The 22,064-nt window shown below is 36.4% G+C and overlaps 1 protein-coding gene across 23 annotated transcripts in view; it reads left to right on the forward strand.

The window, feature by feature from the left end:
- The window catches only part of LOC138349594 (C-Jun-amino-terminal kinase-interacting protein 4-like), a 112,274-nt gene that overhangs the window by 55,818 nt on the left and 34,392 nt on the right, over window positions 1-22,064 (forward strand). For 17 of the 23 annotated variants that reach the window (XR_011228569.1, XR_011228565.1, XR_011228562.1 and 14 more), the window contains 11 exons: window positions 1,493-1,640; window positions 2,215-2,402; window positions 3,092-3,262; window positions 7,923-8,229; window positions 8,770-8,919; window positions 10,596-10,779; window positions 13,029-13,244; window positions 16,045-16,092; window positions 18,293-18,418; window positions 19,363-19,522; window positions 21,366-21,582. Coding sequence is in view for 2 of the 23 variants with exons in the window: in XM_069324908.1 (XP_069181009.1) it covers window positions 1,493-1,640; window positions 2,215-2,402; window positions 3,092-3,262; window positions 7,923-8,229; window positions 8,770-8,919; window positions 10,596-10,779; window positions 13,029-13,244; window positions 16,045-16,092; window positions 18,293-18,418; window positions 19,363-19,522; window positions 21,366-21,582 (1,915 nt within the window). In the remaining 21 variants the exon portion in view is untranslated. The remainder of the gene's footprint in view (window positions 1-1,492; window positions 1,641-2,214; window positions 2,403-3,091; window positions 3,263-7,922; window positions 8,230-8,769; window positions 8,920-10,595; window positions 10,780-13,028; window positions 13,245-16,044; window positions 16,093-18,292; window positions 18,419-19,362; window positions 19,523-21,365; window positions 21,583-22,064) is intronic. The other 6 variants (XR_011228577.1, XR_011228583.1, XR_011228580.1 and 3 more) reach the window with 4 other exon arrangements.

Below are 22,064 nucleotides of genomic sequence, written 5' to 3' on the forward strand. Positions count from 1 at the left end.
GGTGCCCCAGTGCATTGGCTGTGGTGTTACAGAAACATCTATAGAACCGTGCTACTTGGCAGTTTCAGCTTATTTCGAGTAACACTTGAAGAGGCTGAGAATGCTATTTTGTTGTCTTTCTGCTCGAGATCTTTCTGCTTTGAGATCTTTCGCTGGACTTAAGGAGTTTGTATTTCCTTGCACAGAATAATTGCAGGGTCTCACTGAAACCAATCTTATGAATCTGCTAAGATTCATTTCTGCAGACCTGGTAGCTTATTACCTTAGGGAATGACTGCGTGACAAGCTCAGAAAGGTGCTTTTCATAGTCTTCTCTTTGTCTACAAATGATAAACCCACTTTTGTAAATGTCTTAGGTAAGTAAAATATTTCACCTTTTTATTTTTAATATAAATTGTAAGAAAATTGTAAAGAAAATATAATAATTAATTTTATTTTTGTGTAAGTTGGCCATATCCTGGTACCCCACTTCATTTTTCCTAAAATGCTCATGCATATGCTATCTCCAGTTCCCGCCTCTTCACTTTCTAGCCTTGATCTCTTTCTTACATCACTCACAAGTGCCATTATTCACCAAATCAATCACAAAACCATAAATACTGGTACCCTGTATATAGTACTTCTCTAGGAAATGCAGATAGTAAGCAAAATGATCAGCAACAGTGATACAAGGGAAAACACAACTTGAAATGATAATTTATTCTTCTGGTAGAAAGAAACAACTTCACTGTGACACCTGCAATAAAGCTAGTACTGTATGTGGGTTTTGCACAAGATACAAACTTGTCAACACCCTCATCAAAAGCCGAACCAGCAACAAGGTCACTGTGGCATTTTACAGTATTGTGTGTTACAAGCTGATAAGCCATAAATAAGCCTACACATACTGACCAAGTATGTGTAGGTAAAATATCCTGTAACTTGTATCGGAGGATTTATGAGCATTAGTATGACTGCTGTATTGATAGCACTAATAATAACTGTTATTAGTTATACTATGTTATGGTATTAGTGGCATTACCAGGAGTATATCAGGAACTTCAGGTATGGTAAACTCCTCATCAAATAAAAAAAAAAACATGAAGACTGTGTATAGAATTTACAGCCATCAAGCACTACAATTTCATTGAACAGAATATAGGAAAATTAGCATTGTTGCCAGTCTTGCCAAACAAATACTTACAGTAAATATAAATTAAAGCACACAATCCTTCACATTTCTAGCTCTATCACACCTTCATCTCCGTAATCTCGACCCTCTTTCACCATCATTTCTTCTTCTTTTCCCAGTGTTTTTTATTTTTTTTTAGAATTAGTCCTATATAATGTGGAAAGTTTTTATTAAACCTGACAGGTGTAATATTTTCTCCAAATAAGTTGTACACTCATCTTCGTGTTTCTCTGCATCATTAGCAACATTTAGTATAATCTATGTTATCTACATTTATTGCTAGTAAGTATTCTTATACATTTTTATCTTAACCTCTTATAGTGAGCAGGAGATCTTACGAGAAGAGATCAAGTCTCTGAACGCTGTGAAATCCAGATTAAAATTACGGATTACCGAGTTGGAGGATGAGGTGAAGAAGATCAAGGAGGAAGCTGAGAAGAATGCCAAAGCTAACAAGTCTGATGATGAGGTGACTATTAAAGCTAGTGTAGTAACTATATACAGTACAGTACTTGATACTATAGCTCAGGGGGGTGGCCAAACTTGCTTTCTGTAAGAGCCACAAATGATAAAGCTCAGATGTTTGAGGGCCACAACTTCTTACTGAACAATGTCAACAAAGTCTGTTGGCTATTCATTAATAATTTTAACTCATTGAACTTAGTTTTCCTCAAGTCTGATTTAGGTGGGTAATCATATGAAAATTTTTTGTAATGAATTTCATAGTGGCATTTCAAGTTACGGGCTTTGTAATGACTGAGTGGCACTTGGCAGCTTATGCACATAGGTTTACTTTCTTTAACTGTGAATGCAAACCGAGTTCCAAAGGTATCGGAACTCTTTATATAGCTGCACATTTCTTGAACTGGATTCGGGTAGAAATTTCTAGAAGGTTTGAATTCCCTTGAATTTTTCATTAGCTGCATTTTAAAGGTAAAAGAGCCACAGTTTGGCTACCCCTGTTGTAAGGCATTTTTTTTTTAACAAATCAGCTACGTGTTTCTATTGTTGCAAAAAATTTCAGAGCTGCTCTTTTTCCCTAGGAGGACGTTCCAATGGCTCAGCGTAAACGGTTCACAAGAGTTGAGATGGCACGTGTTCTTATGGAACGTAATCAATACAAGGAACGGTTCATGGAGCTGCAAGAAGCTGTACGCTGGACTGAAATGATCAGAGCCTCAAGAAATGATCCAAATGTAGATAAAAAGAACAAACAGACTATATGGAAATTGTAAGCTAAATTTTTGTTTTTATATAAAACTTTGAATGAATTCTAGGATTAAAAATATGGTTTAAGTCCTTTAAAATTGTTGTGTTAAATCCACACATGCTTGATGAAGCCCCTCACAAATAATTGCCATGATAAGAGCTTTCTTCATTTTGTTAATAATGTCAATTCATCAAGTATAAAATTATATTCGTGTATAGGAGAACTCTCATCTGGACTCTTGCCGTCTTCCAGAAACACAACTGGAATGTGAAAATGTATTTTGAATGTTGTATTTCGCACATGTAATTTTTTTTTCAGTGTGTTGTAACTGTTGTTTGTTAGTGATGCTGTGTAATGTAATGAGTGAACAAGTGCTATTTATTTCAATATCTTTAATCTTTTTTCACTATACCTGGTATTGATACCCATTTTTCTCTTGAGTTGATGTCTCCCTACCCCCATGAATGTGGGAAATGGGGCCATGGTACTGTGTGTGTATGTGTATAGTTCTACATGTCCTTACCCAGTTGTTTATGTATGTATCAATATGTATGTTCGTAAGGTGAACATCATGGTATTGATTGAGCAGCTTGTATACAGCAAATATTCACCTCATCCTTTGTTAACTTGAACTGTAGTAATGTATCTTGTTTCCAGTGATCTATATGAGACATTAATGACATTATAAGACATTTGTTTTTGTTTTTCAGCTTTAGTAACCTGTTTAGTACATCAGAAAAGCCACAGAGAAAGCCTCTTCCTTACGGTAACGTGCGCTACAGTGCCCCTGCCCATCAGGTCACACCGGCGCTGGACACGATGCGCAGGAAAAACCTGTCAGACCACAGACGCAAAGGTCTTGAGATCTTCGATACAGGATTGTAAGTTGTCCTGTGTGTCAGTTATTGTAATCTGTGAATATATTTAATACAATTTTTTTTTTCCTGTCATAGCAGTTGGTGAAACAAATTAAGGATGAATTATAGTCTCCCTAACTGATATTATCTCAAATATTTTATCACTAAGAGATCCTAATTATGCTGAAAATTGCAGAAATCTTATGTTGAAATTCATCTGAAAAATACATTCATGTGTTGATTTGTTGAAACAAGCATATGCATACATACACAAAACACTCATTCACACTGACTCACTTACGTATACTGACTCTCACTCATTGATTTAACTTATTGACTTAAACTTATTCACTCATTTTTTTTTTTGTTACACTAAGACTAAGATTCATTATGAATGTCATTGATGTTTCTAGTGAACCTGCAAGCTAAAAGATATCTTTCCTCAGCTTATCTAAGTCTGACCCTAGAAACTCATGGGAACAAATAAGTTCATCAAATAAATAAGGAATTGTCTTTATTTTGTACTAAATTACCAAGTTAGAATCATGTTAATAACAGAATGAAGCTGGAGCATCTTTGTGCCAGTGACCTTCTTGTAGTCACTTAACTGGATTTCACACGTATTGATGTGTTGAGCAAAGTTCCAAATACAAGTTAGCCTAGGAATTAACGATTACTGATAGTGATATTCTAGAGAATGAAGGGGGAGGGGAGGGTCAGGCCATAGAGGAGAGTGGTGCATACTGAAGATAAGAGCAAACTTGTGCCTCATATAAGGTTTGCAACCCCTGCTATCAAGAAGGTATGAAATGCATCTTAGGGCTTTAAGTTTCTTGGCTGTCATACTTGCTAGGTTCATCATGTAGTTCGTCATGGACATTGAAGAGTCAAACCTTTTCCCCAGTATGTCATCTGCATCACTGAGCACTAGATTTTATGATCATTGCCTGCATTTTCTCTACCACAAATGTAACTTGCCATTGTTAACCCAAGGAGAAAATTGCTGTATGTTGTTGATTAATGAGCCTCGTAACAGTTGACATTTCCTTACTTGTATGTGTAAAGGTTAGAGTGCCATCATCGTAGGCTAGAGCCTCAGGAACATAGAGTAGCAGATCATTAATCTAGACATTCCACAGCAAGAGGCCAGGCACACTGCCCTGTGAAACATTGGTACTAATGAAGTGGCTTTCAAATTCTGCTACACTAAGGACCACCCTTAGAGACAATTCTGGAAGGTAGTTCCTAATTAGTTGTAATATGGAGTCTGTGATAACTGGCATGTGAAGCTTTGCAAGTGGACCGAGATATCATATGCAGTCAAAGGCACCTGCAGTGTCCAGTGCAACAACACAGCTGATCATTTAGTCATCCAGTGACTGATGACAGTGAGGATTTTTAACAAATTATCAGAAGTAGAAACCTTTCCTGAAACCATGGAGGGAAACTCTCCCTCCCTCATACTCTCAGTTAATGTGGATAGGACTAAATCCATAGTACCACAGAATTTCAACCTTGGAATTTAATTAATGTACATTAATGGCATCGTTATTTTGTTTAACCCTGTCGACCAAGGTGTTAAATTTACATGCTGGTGAAGTAATTTGATGAATTATTTGGGATGAAAATAAGCATCCATTGAAGAAGATTATTAGCACAATATTACAAAAAGAGTGACTTTGTTGATTTGAATATAATTTTAGACTTGGATGGACCATAAGATGTTACTAGATTTAATTTTGAAAGTCAAAATTTACTTGAAGGGTAGAGGAGAATGAGGCTTCAGAGTAAGAGTGGTTTGTAGAGCAGGTGTTGTTACTGCCATAATACTTGCACAAGATGAGCATGGGAGTATGAAACAAATTACTGTATACATTAATTCTCAGGAAGATTTTTTTTTTTTTTTTTTTTTTTTTTTTTTTCTACCACAGACGTGGCCACACATTTACAATGCTAACCAGCATATATACATTTTCTTCTGTCCTCCATGGACAGGGTTAGAGAAGTGTTAAACATACAGTTCAAGGGTTTATTGAACACTCAACCACAGAATGTGATTCGGTGCTTTTAAAATGCTAAGCTAACCTACATACGTAAATACATAGATACACAGATTTACGTATGCCCTACATAAAGTATTAGATGTGTCTTTTACATAGCTCAGGAAGATTGCATGAAGGACTATTTGCCCCAAATCCATCTTGAGGTGATAAATCTTTGTGAAGTGCAGGTATATCAGTTTATGTGGCATCATGGATAATTCCTTTAATATTATCAGAATGCAGGTAATGAATTTAATACCAAAGACATAAGGCAATATGCACAATGAGATCACAATAGTGTGATAAATCTACGAAAAAAAAATTTGGAGCATGTTTTGAGATATAGGAGTCAGACTAGACAGGGCATTGAAAAGTTCATTTTTGGGTGATATGGATACATGGGGATGTGTCAGAGTTTTGGAAAGGTGGAGATTTTTGTTATCACAGTTTAGGACTTAGGACTAGAGAATATGGAGCAAGACTGCACATGAAATAGAGCGAGTTTTGATAAAACTGTTGATGCCAAGTATGTATAAATGGTTTATTATGGAAGACTGACTGGAGACCACTCATAGTAGAAGTGAAGCATGCAGTTAATTGAACCAAAAACTGAATTTTTCAGATAGAAAAGTGGCTGGATGAGATATATTAAAGTGTTGTGGAAACCTTAGAACCCATTATTGTCATTCAGAGAATAAAGTGGTAGTTTTCAGCCTAGTTACCTCAATAAATTTCCATGTAAAGTGTTGCATGTATATTAACATTTCAGTATCAGACTTGATGTGCGTTCCTCGGCATGTAAATTTAAAATATATTTCCACTTATTTTTCTTAGTGTGTTGTTCAGTGCAAATAAGCCAGCCATTTTTTTATGATTTTTAATTTGTTTGCAATTTTGTTTTTAATGACAAACATGATAACAAATTATCATGATAGGTATATTGCTTTACCACTGATTAGTTTGAGATTATTTTTGTTATTAGTTTATAAAAGTGCACACTATTTTTCTCTGTAGTTTAAATGCACTATTTTAAATGTGGGACTTTGGTAGTTACATGTCACGTCTCACTATTGCTTAACATATATTTTTATTTCATTTCTGTCCCCCTAGATTGTTTCCTTCACTTACTCATAGTTGCGGGTCAAGCATGTGGCCTTTTGTTGTAGTGTGTTGGAGTGCTTAGAGGAGGATTTATCATTAATGTTCTCTTGTCAAGTTTTTAGAATATTGTAATATTGTTCTTTTCATATATTTATCTTGCCAAGTCTCCCGTAGGGGGAGAAAGTGGGGGGGTTGTTTAGTGCTTGATACATGGAGATTAACTTCACCCACTCCCCATAAAGATGACAAAAGAATCATCTCAGAAACTCCACACATAAAAATACAAAGCTCTCCATTATCCACATCCCAGTGAAGCAAAACTACCAAAGAACTGTTGAAATCTAGCCTTTAAAATGAGCTTCTGAGATGTGGGGGAGAGCATTGGGAGCCGGTCGGCCGAGCGAACAGCACACTGGACTTGTGATCCTGTGGTCCCGGGTTTGATCCCGGGCGCCGGTGAGAAACGATGGGCAGAGTTTCTTTTACCCTATGCCCCTGTTACCTAGCAGTAAAATAGGTACCTGGGTGTTAGTCAGCTGTCACGGGCAGCTTCCTGGGGGTGGAAGCCTGGTCAAGGACCTGGCCGCGGGGACACTAAAGCCCCGAAATCATCTCAAGATAACCTCAAGATAAAGCATATGACCAATATTTCCAAAATGATAAAAAGCAACTGCAATAACATTGTAGGCTGGCACTCCAAACTGGGGCAGTAAAGGCAGAAGATTAAGTCCCAGCCCATGTCAGGTGTGTGCAAGCCCAAGTCTTGGCCACTGTCACATAAGCTTTGAGCCAAAATAAGGATCACATCTGGTCACCTCCCAGTGGCAACAAAAAAATTTACCTGAGGCCAAGAGCTATCTTTAACCTGGCAGAGGCAGAAAAGGTGGCCTTTGTGGGCCATTGAACACTCTTCCAAGCTTCCTGTATCAGTATTAAGCCAGCACATGAACACATCTCATAAGTTAGCCTGGGTGCTGCATGACCGTCTCTGTTATGCCAAATTGTGCATGGAAAGGCTTTTGAGAAAGTTTGATGATAATACATTTCCTAATTACATTCTGAGCTGAACAGTATTTTCTATTGTTTCCCTGGCAACAGTATTACGAGAAGCAACAGTTTGAAAAGTTGCCTGCTGTACGATGGCAAAATATTGACCTTTCCTTACTGTGTCAGATCCTAACCAAAGGTCAGTAAGACTTAGAGGAATAACTTTAACCAGAATACTACTTATGATTAAGAACATTATTTTGTTCAATAAAACTTTTTACAGTCTGTCCACATGGTATATGTTTAATTTTCTCTGCTGTTAGGACTAAATGATAATCCTTTTCAAAAGCACTCCTTCAGATCCCCGCACTCTGTCCCACTAACTAAGGTATTGCACTTGGTGACGTGTTCAAATGAATCATTTTGTTATTTGTTTTTCTCCTCCCCATCCTTTGTCCTTCACCTGCCCAAACCTGTTACACACTTTATACATCATCACACACAACCTACCTTGCACTGCAACTTCTGCCTTGCACATCCACCACAATGCACAGTGACAGTTCCGAAGATGTGAGTCGGGAACCATCCCCCCTCACATTCCTCTCCCCCACCATCAGTTCCTCAGAGAAGCTGCAACAACGGCGGGCCACTGAAAGAAGAGAACAATACAAACAGGTCCGTGCACATGTAAAGAAGGATGATGGTCGAATGCAGGCATATGGGTGGAGTCTGCCTGCTAAGACAGGTCAAAAAGCCATTGAGGGTCCCCAGGCCCAACCCAAGAGCTCTTCTTCCACACATGTGCCTGTTCCTGTACCTGTATACTGTCGTCCACTTATGGAGAAAGAGCCAGGAATGAAGGTATGAATCAGTGCATATTTTGGGAGAATCCATGTAAACTGCATGAGAGAGGTTATTAAATTACTTAAACTATTACTATCATAGATTCACAGTACCATACTTGTTTTCTCTTATCATTCAAAGATTACTAATGATATTACAATTATGGTCGATTAATTAAATGAGGCACTCTGTGCAATAATTAGATAAGCTTCAAGATTAAAAATAGTGTGTCGAGTATAACAAAACATCTCTTTTTTTTTTATTCGGGGGAGGGGCTTAGTGACTCTCCAGAGCTTATTCACTGGTACCTCGGGACCAAATTCAAACAGTTTTAAGAGACTGCTACTGTTGAAAATAAATTATAACTAAATAAGATTGAGTCATTATTTGCATTTCAAGTAAGATGCTGGTAGTCTGTAGATATATATTACCAGACATTTTGATATTTATGTTTAAATCCAGTTATTTAAAAAAAAAATGAAAGATTCATCAAAGAATTTTGTATTTTTTTTACAGCATCATAATTTTTTTTATCAATACATCACTTAATGGTTGCAGATTTGGTGTGCTGCTGGTGTGAACTTAACTGGAGGAAGAACCAAAGATGGTGGGAATATCGTAGGCGCCAGTGTCTTCTACTCTGGCGACACGGAGACGACAATAATTAAACCAGAAGATGAAATTGACAAATTAGACATGGAACTTAAGGTTTGTTAATTTTGTATCTTGATTCTAATTTGCATTTGATTACAGACAGGTTAGGTTTAGTTAACCATGGAAGATGACAAAAAAGAAAAAAAAAGTCTATGGACACAGTTCCCAATTTGGATATTTAGTAGTTAGCAGAAAACTAGCTGGTTATCCTTGCTTTTTCCAGTTATTTTTTGTAGAAGGTAGGTAATTATCAGGAGAAAGTACCAAGCCATTATCATTATATAACCCTATATAGCAAGGGGATACAAGAATTTAAGATTGGACGAAGGAATGGTGCCCAACCACTTGGACCCTCAGGGATCTGATGATGTCCTGCATGAAGCGAGGCCATCGCTGTACTGACCAGTCCAGGTGGTGGTCTTGTAGGAGCGGAATATTGATGTATATTATAATGCTCTTTGGTGTCAAACTTTAACACCTCTGATTGTATCTATGTTTCCTATCTGCCAGATGCTTCCATACACAGTACACTGTCTCTCCAGTTACTGAAGCTTACCTCTCCATCTTATATACTGGCCTTTTGTGTGGAAAAGTATCAAAACATGTTTTGACAGTCTAGGAAGATGTAGTCTGTACAACCTTCTTTTTGTGACATATCTTGGTGATCCTGTTTTAGAACTATCATGTCTGTCAAACTGTTTTCTCCTCGAAACTGTATTGCCCCGCTGTTATGAAGTTAATTTTCTTTGGGTGGTTAACTATTCTCTTCTAGGTAACCCTGACTAGACAACTTGGTTGGTTATGGCCAGTGTAGTGGCTCATTACTAAATGGTAGTTAGCACTGATGACTGATTTTCCTTACGGTTCCGATGATTCCTTAGAGTGTGTGTGTATTGGTTGGATTATTTTGTTCTTTTGTCTAAACAGGGAGCAGTGTATCGGTGGTGGATTTAGATACTGTGCACCCACTGTCTCCCTACCCCAAGTATATGACCAAGTCATTTGTAAAGTTTCTTGTCGTGATGGGAAAATGTTGATCGGAGCCTGGTATGATCAACAACTTGGTGTGCCTGGTGTGCTAACAACGAGCCTGGTCCTGGTTGGACCAGCACTTGTTATTGTTTCTTTTCTATGATACAACAAAAAAGTTCAATACTAGGCCTATAGTGTTGACACCTTGTAAAATATCATTCTTGATTAGAACAAGTTATTTATTGATCCCAATTAAATAATGTTTTTTAGGTGGAAAATAAAACAAGAAAATTGGTTTCCTAAATATTTACTTTTAGATTTTCTTTCTGATTATTATGTTTCTTATATAAAACAAAGCTCTCTCCACATATATATATCTATATATTTCTTACAAAAACTATCTAGATAGTTTAAAAAAAGGTACTGCATTTCATTTTGGATTAGATATATTCCCACCAGATGGCAAAAGTATTGGAATGTGGAAGCATATTTAATCGGTGGTGAAATAGTGCTAAATAAAATAATATATGGAAATCTTTTTCAGAGAAGGGTAAATCAAGTTGAAAGTTTCACTAAAAGATCATTTTAGTTGTCCACTAAAGTTGAATGTTACAACCAAAGATTTCAGTACAGATGTCACAGTTGCATGAAAAGGGAGCAAATTTGGTTGTTATATGAGTTAATTATAATAGTTTGTACATAGTGATATAATAGGGAGGATAGTTTCCCAGAGCTTTAATTCCTGTTGCTTTTGACAGGAACATGAAAAAGATAGAAAAGAGGGTGAGCTCCTGGAACAAACTCTCTCATCCCTGGTCTGGATATGTACGTCGACCCACTCAATTAGTAAAGTTACTGTCATTGATGCCAACAATCCAGCAGACATCCTTGAATCATTCCATGTTTGCTCCTCACATCTCCTCTGCATAGCTAGCGTTCCAGGTAAGTGAAATCGATTGAAGGTTACATATTCATTTACACCTGGAGAGAAATGGTTTAATAACAGACAGTATGACTTTTGAACAGGAAGATGCTGTGTAACAAATCTACTTAGTTTCTATGATGGAGGCACAGAGATTTTCAGGAAAAGAGATGGTTGGGTTGACTGCATTTATCTGGACCTAGAAAAGGCTTTTGACAGAGTCTTTACAAGTGGTTATTCTAAAAACTGGAACACACTGGAGTGATGGGAAGATTTCTGACATGAGTGAAAACATTTCCTGACAGAAAAATAGGGGCTGTAATCAGAAGTAATGTATCAGACTCGACAAATTTCTACTAGTGGAGTATCACAGGGTTCTAGGTCCAGTAATATTCATTGTCTGTGGGAATGATCTACCAGAGGAAATACAGAATCACATGAATGTGTTTGCTGACGATGGTAAACTACTAGGGAAGATAAGAGACTTAAACAATTGGCATGCCTTTCAAGATGACCTGGACAAAATAAGTGTACAGAGCAACACTTGGTAGATGGAACTAAGCGTGAATAAATGCCACGCTATGGAATGTGGAATAGGAGAAAATAGGCCTCACATGACCTTCAAATTATGTGGAAAGGTTTTAAACTACACTGATAGAGAGAGAGAGATCTAGAGACTGTCACCAGAGGACCAAATAAAGACAATTGCACAAGAAGCCTGTGCCAAGCTTTCTAAATTTAGAATCACTTTTAAATATATGGGCGGTGAAACATTAAAGAAATTGTTTACTACTTTTATGACTGCAAAATTGGAATATGAAGTGCTTGTATATTGCCCAGATCTCATAAAGCAAAAACTGGAAAAGGTGCAAAGACATGCTACTAAATGGCTTCTTCAACTGAAAAACAAGAGCTACAATGAGAGACTAGAGGTGTTAGATATGCCAAAGCTAGGAGATAGAAGACAAAAAGATGACATGAGCTCTATGCGCAGAACAGCAACAGGCGTTGACACAATTAACAGAGGAATTCTTGAAACCTGTAACTTAAGAATAATAGGTCATAGATTCAAGTTATGAAAACAAGGATGCCAAAAAATATTAGAAAGTTTTCTTCCGCAAGCAGAGTGGTAGGCAGTAGGAATATGTCAAGTGAGAGGGTGGCGGATGCTGTCAGTAGGTTTAAAGCATCAAATGACAGAGTACAGTATTGGGAAGATGGAACATCATGAACGTATCTGTCGTCCTGTAACTACACTTTGGTAACTACATAGATAAACATGTGCTCTTTAACATATGTCCTTCCCTGTTTATAATATCATTCATCTCTGTTAAACAATTTTCATGTCTCAGAGTATCTTCACATCTCCTTATGTCTTAGTAAAAATAAATGTGGATTGACTTCACCAGGATTCTGTGACTTCATTATTTTATGACTTCAGCACACTGTAACTTTGGTACACTGTGACTTCACCAGCACGCTGAATTCATCATTTTTGAAGTGTTGGTCCTGGCAATGGTGAGCAGACACATTGTTGAGGAAAATTTTGCATGATGCCCAAACCACACATCAGAAAGTGAAGAAACGACACTTCTGTGTTCGATAATGGTCCAGGGAGCCGGTCGGCCGAGCGGACAGCACACTGAACTTGTGATCCTGTGGTCCCAGGTTCGATCCCGGGTGCCGGCGAGAAACAATGGGCAGAGTTTCTTTCATCCTATGCCCCTGTTACCTAGCAGTAAAATAGGTACCTGGGTGTTAGTCAGCTGTCACGAGCTGCTTCCTGGGGGTGGAGGCCTGGTCGAGGACCAGGCCGCGGGGACGCTAAAGCCTCGAAATCATCTCAAGATAACCTCAAGAGAAGATAGGACGGACCAAAATGTCGTCGTTTCTTCACTTTGTGATGTGTGGTTTGGGTATCGTATCTTCAGCCACATTATGGTGACTCGTCGTATGCAAAATTTTGCATGCTTCTTCTTTCATTTATTACTTGAGAATACTTGAGGGGAAAAAAGCAGTAAAATATTCTCAAACTGGTATCATCATCATCATCATCTTGGCTAATCAATAAGCCCCACTAAGCCCAATTAAAATATATTTAGGCTTACTAAATCTTTTTACCTATTGGTATTTTTGGGGAATTCATGTCATTTTATGAATTTTTATTTCAACTAAGAGATAATATATATTATTAGACCAATTAAATCTTCCTGTTCTGGAAAATATAAATAAAATAAATAATATTGTCTATGTATTTTAAAATTTCCAGGTGCCAAAGAGTCTGATTACTCTATTGATGAAGATTTGAATAAATTAGTCGAAGAGTCACAGCTAAATAATTGTGATAACCCAGATGATGCTAGTGCCAATGATAATAAGAGTAAAGAAGAGAGTGGACCATCCATGGGCACTCTTTCATTCATAAGTTGCGCTGCCGGCAGCGAAACGGGGACACCCGATTCACCCACCGAGAAGGAGCCCGAAGGTACTGTGTCACTTTTGTTCGAGTTGTGGCCATTTGTATTGCTGTGGAGTTCAACTTTCGCTATTTTTGAAATGCATCTAACACCTCTGTAGACAATAAAGACGAGTTTAGCCTTTGTGTGTGTGTGTGTGTGTGACTCCTTACTTACAATAATATGCTGTCTATATCTTCTATGTCTGTTTTTCCCAGTTTTAGTATGTATGGTTATGTGGATCAAATATTTATCAGAGTGTAGATTGTAAGAATTTGCTTCTAGCTAACATTATTGTGATTTAATCATGGATTACATACATTTTGTTGATGAATTTGTATATTTAACTAATAGTATATTTTGCTTCTATGAGCTTTACTTTTCTTGGCAAACTGCATTGCTGAAGACAGCACAAATTGCATGTATTTATAGACCATCTGGAGTTTAAGTAACTGGTAACATTTTAGATTAATTCTCTTTACCTGTTGTTTAAGAAGTCCTCGTCTTTGGTGGTGTTGCTCAGTCTTTTTCAGTTGTCACAGAAATATCCCCGGACTTAAACATTAATTCACATCTATATTGAAATCGTACTCACATTTTGTTTCACTGCTTGCTTGGTAAATATTTTGACATAAATACACAAAAGTTAAAATATGATGCAATTTTCTCAACAAAACGTATGTACTGTAGTGAGTTCCATGGCAATCCTTAAGAATGGGCCTGAAGTAGTTAGCATGTAACTCTTAAAATAAAGCTTTTTCATAAAGGATAAAGAAGATCTTGAAGCGACAGATTCTTTGAGACTTATAAATTAAGGCTTATACGATTTGTATGGCTCTCACAACCCAGGCTTCAAAGTGTGGGGAAAGGGGTTGACCTAACATTTTCAGCATTAATATTAGCCATGTGTATTGCACATTAGGCACAGTTGACTTGTGAAACTACAGTCATTATATATGCAGTTTTGATCTATGTAGAAAATATATTGGGATCTACCAAAATCATTGACACAGTGTACAAGTATATGAAAGTTTGTGTGGTAATGTTAGTTTATTGGTACAAACTGTGTCATGTTTTCTACCTTCACTTTATTATTAAATAAAAGTGAGTCTGTAAGGGTACTTTATCATTTACTAACAAGAGTTTTCAATATAACATTTATAGACTAGAAAAGTCTCATGTCTGCAAAAAGGCAAATATAACTTTAGTGTTCAAAAAAGGTGGTAACATGGGTAATGAAGGAACGGGAATGGTGAGCAGCAGGATAGGGAAATTTAACACAGAACTTAAATATGAAGTGAATTATATAGAAAAAATGCACTAGGTATAAAGGGCAAGGATAATGATTTGTCAGGATTATTTGAAGTTGAAGAAGACACCCAAGACACCTGTCCACCTAGCCTGACAGCTGGGTGGACAGCGCTTAGGATTCGTAGTCCTGAGGTTCCGGGTTCAATCTCCGGTGGAGGCGGAGACAAATGGGTAAAATGTTTCTTTCACCCTGATGCCCCTGTTACCTAACAGTAAATAGGTACCTGGGAGTTAGACAGCTGCTACGAGCTGCTTCCTAGGGGGTGTGTAACTGAAAGGAGGCCTGGTCGAGGATTGGGCCGCGGGGATGCTAAGCCCCGAAATCATCTCAAAATAACCTCAAGAAGGCATAAATAGCTAAATCTCACTTCCAATGGACTAATTGGTAATGATTGAGTCCCTCTTTCTCCTGTACCCCATTCATTTTCTCCCTTTCATGCCTGTCTGCTTTCTCTTACCCACCTTATTGTCACCCAAACTCACTTATTTTGTGGGTTTCTTCTCACAGTGAATTAAATCGAGTTTCTGCAGCCCCTTTCAAAGCTGTCAAAATTTGTCGGACCATTGTCTTTTTCTAAATTTGTCCGCTTCCATCCACACCATTTTACACTAGACCATTATTATTATTATAATTGTTTTCCTCTGGTGATGTCACTGACTTCATTTTACTGTACAAGACCACATTATCCATCATTTAACAAATTTTCCTTTCTATTTTTCCTGTAAGATCATGAACAAAAACCAATAAGGTATGGTGTTTCACAAAGTGTAGTGTACCTTGCACACTTTGTACACTACATAGGAACTTGTACTCATGTACACTCCAGAGTTATCATATGGACTTGAATCAAGAGATGCAAATGACAGTGATCATTCCTCAATTGTCACAGGAAATGTCGCTTCAATAAATCCACTTGGTCATGGAATTAAACTAGAATTTTACAGCAGTTCAATACAGTACATGCATATAACTTGTTCATATTAATTTAAAAAAAAATTCATAAAAAAAGAAAATTTGGACCAAATTTGTTGAGCTACAGATGTTGGTCACTATATGAAATAATAAGTGTGCAGTTCGTGCCGTTATATTTGTAAAGGTGTATAGTAAGACTTTTTCTTATATTTTTATTGAAATTGGGCCCATTCTCATTTTATTAAAGTCAAATAATTCATCCATTGAATTGAAGAAAAGTTTATTTATTCCAGTTTTTTCTTTTAATTTCTAATACTTCACCTGAGCCAAGAATTTTTAATAACCAAATTATTTATTTTATGTTTTTTTTTGTGGGGCTTAACTGTCTGTAATGTTTGATATATAGTACAGTAGTTATTTTTAATTAAGTACAGTAGTTTAGTCCAGTCCTGTTTGTTGTGCCCAACTTGGGCCTTTTTGTTATGTTCTCTCAACTTTCATTTATTTCTGTTAACTGATGATTATCTTAAAAAGTAGTACTGCATAGTGCAGTCTTGGAATCCTGTGACCCATTGTTACGCTCTTCTGTGTGGTTATCGTTGCAGAAATTAAACCTGTTCTACGCAAAGAAACAATCACCTGTACAGATCCAGGTGGGTAATGTTTGCCTGTGCTCACGTGTGTGTTCAGCCGTGTTGTGTTGTGTTGTGTTGTGCATGATTGGCATGTGAACTAATGGTATGCGCATGTTTTTTTGTTTGTTTTGTCATTTTTTTTCCTGCTTTTACACATGGTTGTTGGTTACATGTTTATTATTATTGTGTGTGTTTATATAATGTTTTGTTGCAATTTTTAGATCATGAATTATATGGTAGTTCAATTTGTTATTTTACTGAAGTTACATAACACAGTGAATTGTTGTCTTTATTTTGCATGCACTAAAGGATTTTGGTGGTTAAATGGTATTTCACACATACAGGACAGTTTCTGCGTGGACAGTAAACTTTGTTTAGATCTGTAAAAAAAAAAAAAAGCATTGTTCATGAGATAATGTAGTACTGTACTGTATGTACTTGCTTTACTGCCAATGCAAATGGTATGATTATTAGAGCTCTTATGTAAAGCAGTGGTGGAATGCCTGAACATACAGTATGTCATTCAGAACCCTCATGCAGACTTTTGATTAAGTGGTGTTATAAATAATGACAAGATTTGCTTAAGGGGCCCTGAGTCAACTTGACTCGAGAAATATTTTTTTAAGATTAACATCTCTTTCAAATTTATGCTTGAAACATTAGCATGGTTAATAAACAACTCGGTTTAGCTCCCCCCCAAAAAATTCAAATACTGTAATATAAATAATAAACTGATGATATTTTAAATACCTTTTTAAATCTAGTTCAGGTTTACACATATTACTGCAGGGTCATTTGATGGTATCATTTGCAAAAGCTGGCACAGTTCTATAGGTGTGTTTGGGGAATTTCTTATTCATGTTTCTTAATCCTGGTAATACAGTAATAAAATAATGAATTTGGTGTTTTAATTTTTGTTTCCACCAAAAAATCTTGTCTTCGTAAAAAATACTTTCCAACGACATAAATTTAGTTAATGTGGTCATGTTTTACATTTTCAAAGCAAAGAACTTACAAAATATACCTTATACTAATTTGCTACTCCTCATTATTGCAAGTTTTCTTGTGACTAAAAAATATAAAAAGAAAATACTTAAATAGTTGACTATTTGCTTTCAAATAAAGCCTAAAATGTAGCTAAAAATCTAAGCTTTAAATGACAATATTTAAAAAAATTGTCATATATATATATATATAGACAAAATTACATGAAATGGATTTGTGCCCCCTTAAATGTACTTAGATAATAGAACAACTTAAAAAAAAATTCTCTCTCTCAAAATCTCTTGTTTTTCATTTAGTGTACTAGATAAATGGCTTGGAATATTTGTTGTGCTTTAGACGTACTATCACACTTTCACTTATTTCCTAAAACGTGTTTGTGTTCATCATTGTATTTCTGGATTTTGACCACAGGAAGCATAGTCGGGTAATGCTTGTTGAGAAAAATGTAACTAGTTAATGTTTTGCATTTAGACAACCTTTGCCATGAATAATATATATATATATATATATATATATATATATATATATATATATATATATATATATATAATTTATTTATTTATTTATTTTTACTTAATTTTGTTTTGGGGGGGGGGAGGGGGGGACAAAGCAGTGATTCTTCATTGTAAGCTAATTAGAGCAGCTGTGTTCATCATATGTTGTCTAATACAACGATAATGATCCTTAACTGTTGCTAAAATAGTACAGGTAGTATGCATTGTATTGTTGCCTAATTAGTAACATAATATACTTTGTATACTGCATATCTAGAGCAACAATATTGCGTGAATTTGTCTCGAGTTCTTTTCAGTGCTCTGACTAGTCTATAAGAAGACACAATTTTGGCAGCTTGTATTCATGATAATTATTTATCTGGAAGCATTATTTTATTGTTTATTAAATGGTGTAACTGAAAGTACTGTACAATGTACTGGTTGTCTTATAAATAGGTAATTTATATTTTGACTATCTTTTAATTTAACTTTAAAACTCAGTTTATACATTAGAAAAAGATTAGATTTATTAAATTGACAAAAGGTTTGTAAAAATTTTTTTTTTTAATAAAGTTTTCAATTAATTTTGTATGTTCAAGCAGAAAGAATAAGCCCTTGTATTATGATTTTTGACAACGGTCATATGCTTTAATCATATTTATTTTGCTGTAAATGTCATCGTGAACCATTTTGTAGCTTTGGCGCTTTGATATTTTCAGACCAAGATGCGGACAGGGCAGAAGTAATTGAAAATTCAGAAGAGGAAGAAGTACCACCGCGAAGATTACTTAAGGAGCCGGAGGGTATTGTTAAAGATGGAGTGGAAGAAGTACAACCTTCTGAAGGTATTGGAGTCTTCTCTCTCAACGTCCTCTTTGCAGTACTTCTGTACCTCCATAACTAATAATATGTTGTGTATTTTCCTAGTCACTGTATTCTCTAATTTATGCAGCTTCTAATTTCAGCCTTTTACAATTTATGTATATGCTATGCTTCAAATACCTAGATAATTAGATGAAAATTGATACCAAGTTTAATTTCAAGGCAAATGTATTTTTTTCTCTGTAAACAGTGCACTCTGGAACAAACGTCATACACCAGGGCATGTTTTCCGACAAAATTTTGGTCGTACACTGAAAATTTTGTATTCAGGTGCAGTCGTACTCTGATGTTCCACTGTACATGCTTTTTGGCCATCTCGGATTTCCTTATTTATTTCCAAAAGAGAATCCTGTCATCACACTGTGCATATACAGTCACAATTGCCAACTTTATGCTTTCAACAAACTAAATTGCACACACAAGCATCTTGAACTTCAATAAGAGAAGTTATTCAGTGACCCATTCCTCTATTCATTAACAGGTATACCCTTTCCTTCTCTCATTTTATCCTACTCCTGTCATCATAACATTTTCTCCTTTCCACTCACCATCATTTCCTTTTATTATTTGTCTGACATAAACATAGCAAATTGAACTTTCCTTCCATGAAAAGTTTTACCACAAAGCTTTTTGTTCCTGATTTATTTGTTCCATAAAATTCCATAAGACACAATATATTGCAGCAGTTCAATCATGTAACATTTCAGATGGCGAGTGGAATTAGGGTATATTGATCTATACAAGTTGTCCTTTTTTGTACACTTACCCCAGTGAGTTGATCAATGTGACATGTGCTGAAACTTAATGGCATTAGGAACCAAATTTCATTTCTTTTAAATAAATTATCTTGTTTTTGTACTTAAGTGTAATACTGTAGCAGTACCATTAATAACTAATGTTTTGGCAGACTCAAGTGTAGTAGCAGAGGAGGTTGAAAAGATGTCATCTGTCCTGTCAACCATGTGGCTTGGCTCGCAGAGTGGCTCTATATATGTTCATTCAGCAGTCCGCCACTGGAAGCGTTGCCTACACTCGATCAAGCTCAAGGACTCTGTGTTGTCCATTGTGTAAGTTTGATACCCAAAAAAATCCAGTTCATGAAACTTGATTTGGCAAATTTTTAAGCTTTCAAGCTCAGCTTCTTAAGGCAACATTATTCCAACCTTTAGTTAGGATCTAGCATAATCAGAGCAGGTTGACATACTGGTACTTGTGAGACACTAAAGAATTCTCCAACTTAGACTGCAGCTAGAAAGGGCATTCACTTAATAGGCACAAGTTGACATCACAAGGATAACCAAGCATTGCTCTAGGTGACTACCGAATTGCCCACAAGGTGACTATTCCTGACCACCACCAGGTGGCAGCCCAACAAACTCCCTAAAGCCATCCTCACCAGTTTTATCTGCTTGGTCACAGCAGCAGGTGGAAATCAGAACCATTCATTGAAGTGACTAGAGTTATCCATAAGAACTAAATGTTTCATTCAATGTACTTATGCCACATTAGTGAATAACTTTTGTATGTAGATAAGCCCTCTGTGTGTACCTTGAGTTTCAAAGCTCATTCTCTTACCCATCCCCTCCACTTGAGGGTACAGGAACAAATGTATCCTGTACCTTGTATGTATCATATGCAATTATTTTGCATTGATAGTGGCATAGATGATCCTGACTGTGATAAAGACTATGTACAACATTCAGATATAAGTGAATACAATGCTAGTTATGATATCCGGGTGCCTACTCATTCGGCACCATAAATTGCTCAACTTCTGAGCTCCGTCATGTCTAAAGTATGTCACTTACAATATTTTATTTTAGTTCCCACGATCAGAGCATTTTAACAATATAAGAAGGTAAAATAATTTGTTGGAAATAATTTTTTCCGGTGCACCATGGGGGGGGGTGTCATACAGTATTGTAATGTGGAGGAGTGCAGTGGCTAAGGAGATGTGCCAAGAATAGCTGCCATAGTGTATACTGTGTCCAGGTTCCAGAGGATATGCAGCTGTTAGTTCCTTCACGCAGACCTTCCCCCCTCCCCCCTTGCCAGTTACTTTTCACATCGCTGCAGCACAAGTGAACTTTATTTTCATTATGTTGGCTCCTGCCGACACCTGCCTTCTGGAGTTTACCGAGTGTGATAGCTGTGTTCAGTAGTGTTTTTTTTTGTTAGCCTAGTGATGAGGTAGAGTGTGGTAAGGTTGTGTTGAGAGTGTCTTTGTTGTGGTGTCGGTACTGCCACCTTATGGTGGTCAGAAATAGTGACTTAGTGCGTCATATAATAGTGGTACCTATGATAACAAATAATACCTGGAAAAGCTTTAGCTCTTATGCAAGTGCACATTTTGGGTGCTCTAGATTAGATTGAGTATTCTCCAGTGTCTTCTTGCTATGACCCCAGCAGGAACATTTTTACAATTTTCCAGCTGAAAAATGTCATTGTCCTGACTTTGTGTGATTCTTAACAAAGGTCAGTAGGATCTTGCCTTTGAGAGCATATGTAATGCTGAGGAAAGTGCTGTTCATATATACTCAAAGGTAGTTTTAGTGCTTAATATTTCTAATTTGAAATGCATAAATAATTTTTGTTCGAAAGGTTAAAAATTTTAAACACATGTTACAGTTTTTTAAAAGTGCACAGTGTTCTTTGAGTTGTCATGTTGATCAGATCTAGTCAATTAGTGTTAATGAATCAGCAGAAGCAGCATGTGAAATATTTTGAGGAAGCAATTTATCACTAATAATTAATACAGGCAGTAAAGGAAAGGTTAATTTTATGGTTGAGGTAAGTAAGAAGAAGCATAATGCTATAGATCACTTGAGGATAAAAATAAAATAATGTATTTTTGAAATAGATTTTTACCCAAAATCAGATACAATTACCTGCCAATATTTTGTCTTGCAGACACATCAAGGGTCGAGTTCTAGCAGCTCTTGCAGATGGGACTGTGGCCATATTTCATCGGCAAGGGGACGGGCAGTGGGATTTAACGAATTATCATCTCTTAGACTTAGGCAAACCTCATCACTCCATCCGGTGCATGCATGTTGTGCACAACAAAGTTTGGTGTGGATACCGCAACAAAATTCATGTAGTTGATCCTAGAATCATGAATGTAGAAGTAAGTATTTCCTTGTATTTTAGGAATTAGGGCCCCAGATTTTCATGAGATCATTAATGCACTATTAGAATGTCCCATGTCGAATGTAACTCAGTACTGTATCAGAAAGTCTTTCATTAAAATCACATTCATCATTATCAAAAACCCAGTTTGTCAGTTGTGGGCTTGTCACTATCTCATAAAAACATTGATATTATTATAGACCCGCTGGACTTGGTCAATTTTGGTAGCACTGCCAGGCTCAATCTGTCCTCATAATTTGAAGTATTCACTGCCCATTTTTCCCACTTCAGATGTAACTTTTACTTGTTATACTGTACTTTAGAATGGTTCTTTTAGTGGACAATGGACCCATCCAAAATCTGGATCTCCATATAACGTATCTCTCTTAAGTGATTATCTGAATCCCGATTACGTAGGGTGTTGCTATGAAATCTGTAATATTGAGTAAAATAACTTCCAACTAATATTATTTTTGCCAA

The sequence above is a fragment of the Procambarus clarkii genome, chromosome 15, assembly GCF_040958095.1.
Source record: "Procambarus clarkii isolate CNS0578487 chromosome 15, FALCON_Pclarkii_2.0, whole genome shotgun sequence".
NCBI classification, from domain to species: Eukaryota; Metazoa; Arthropoda; class Malacostraca; order Decapoda; family Cambaridae; genus Procambarus; species Procambarus clarkii.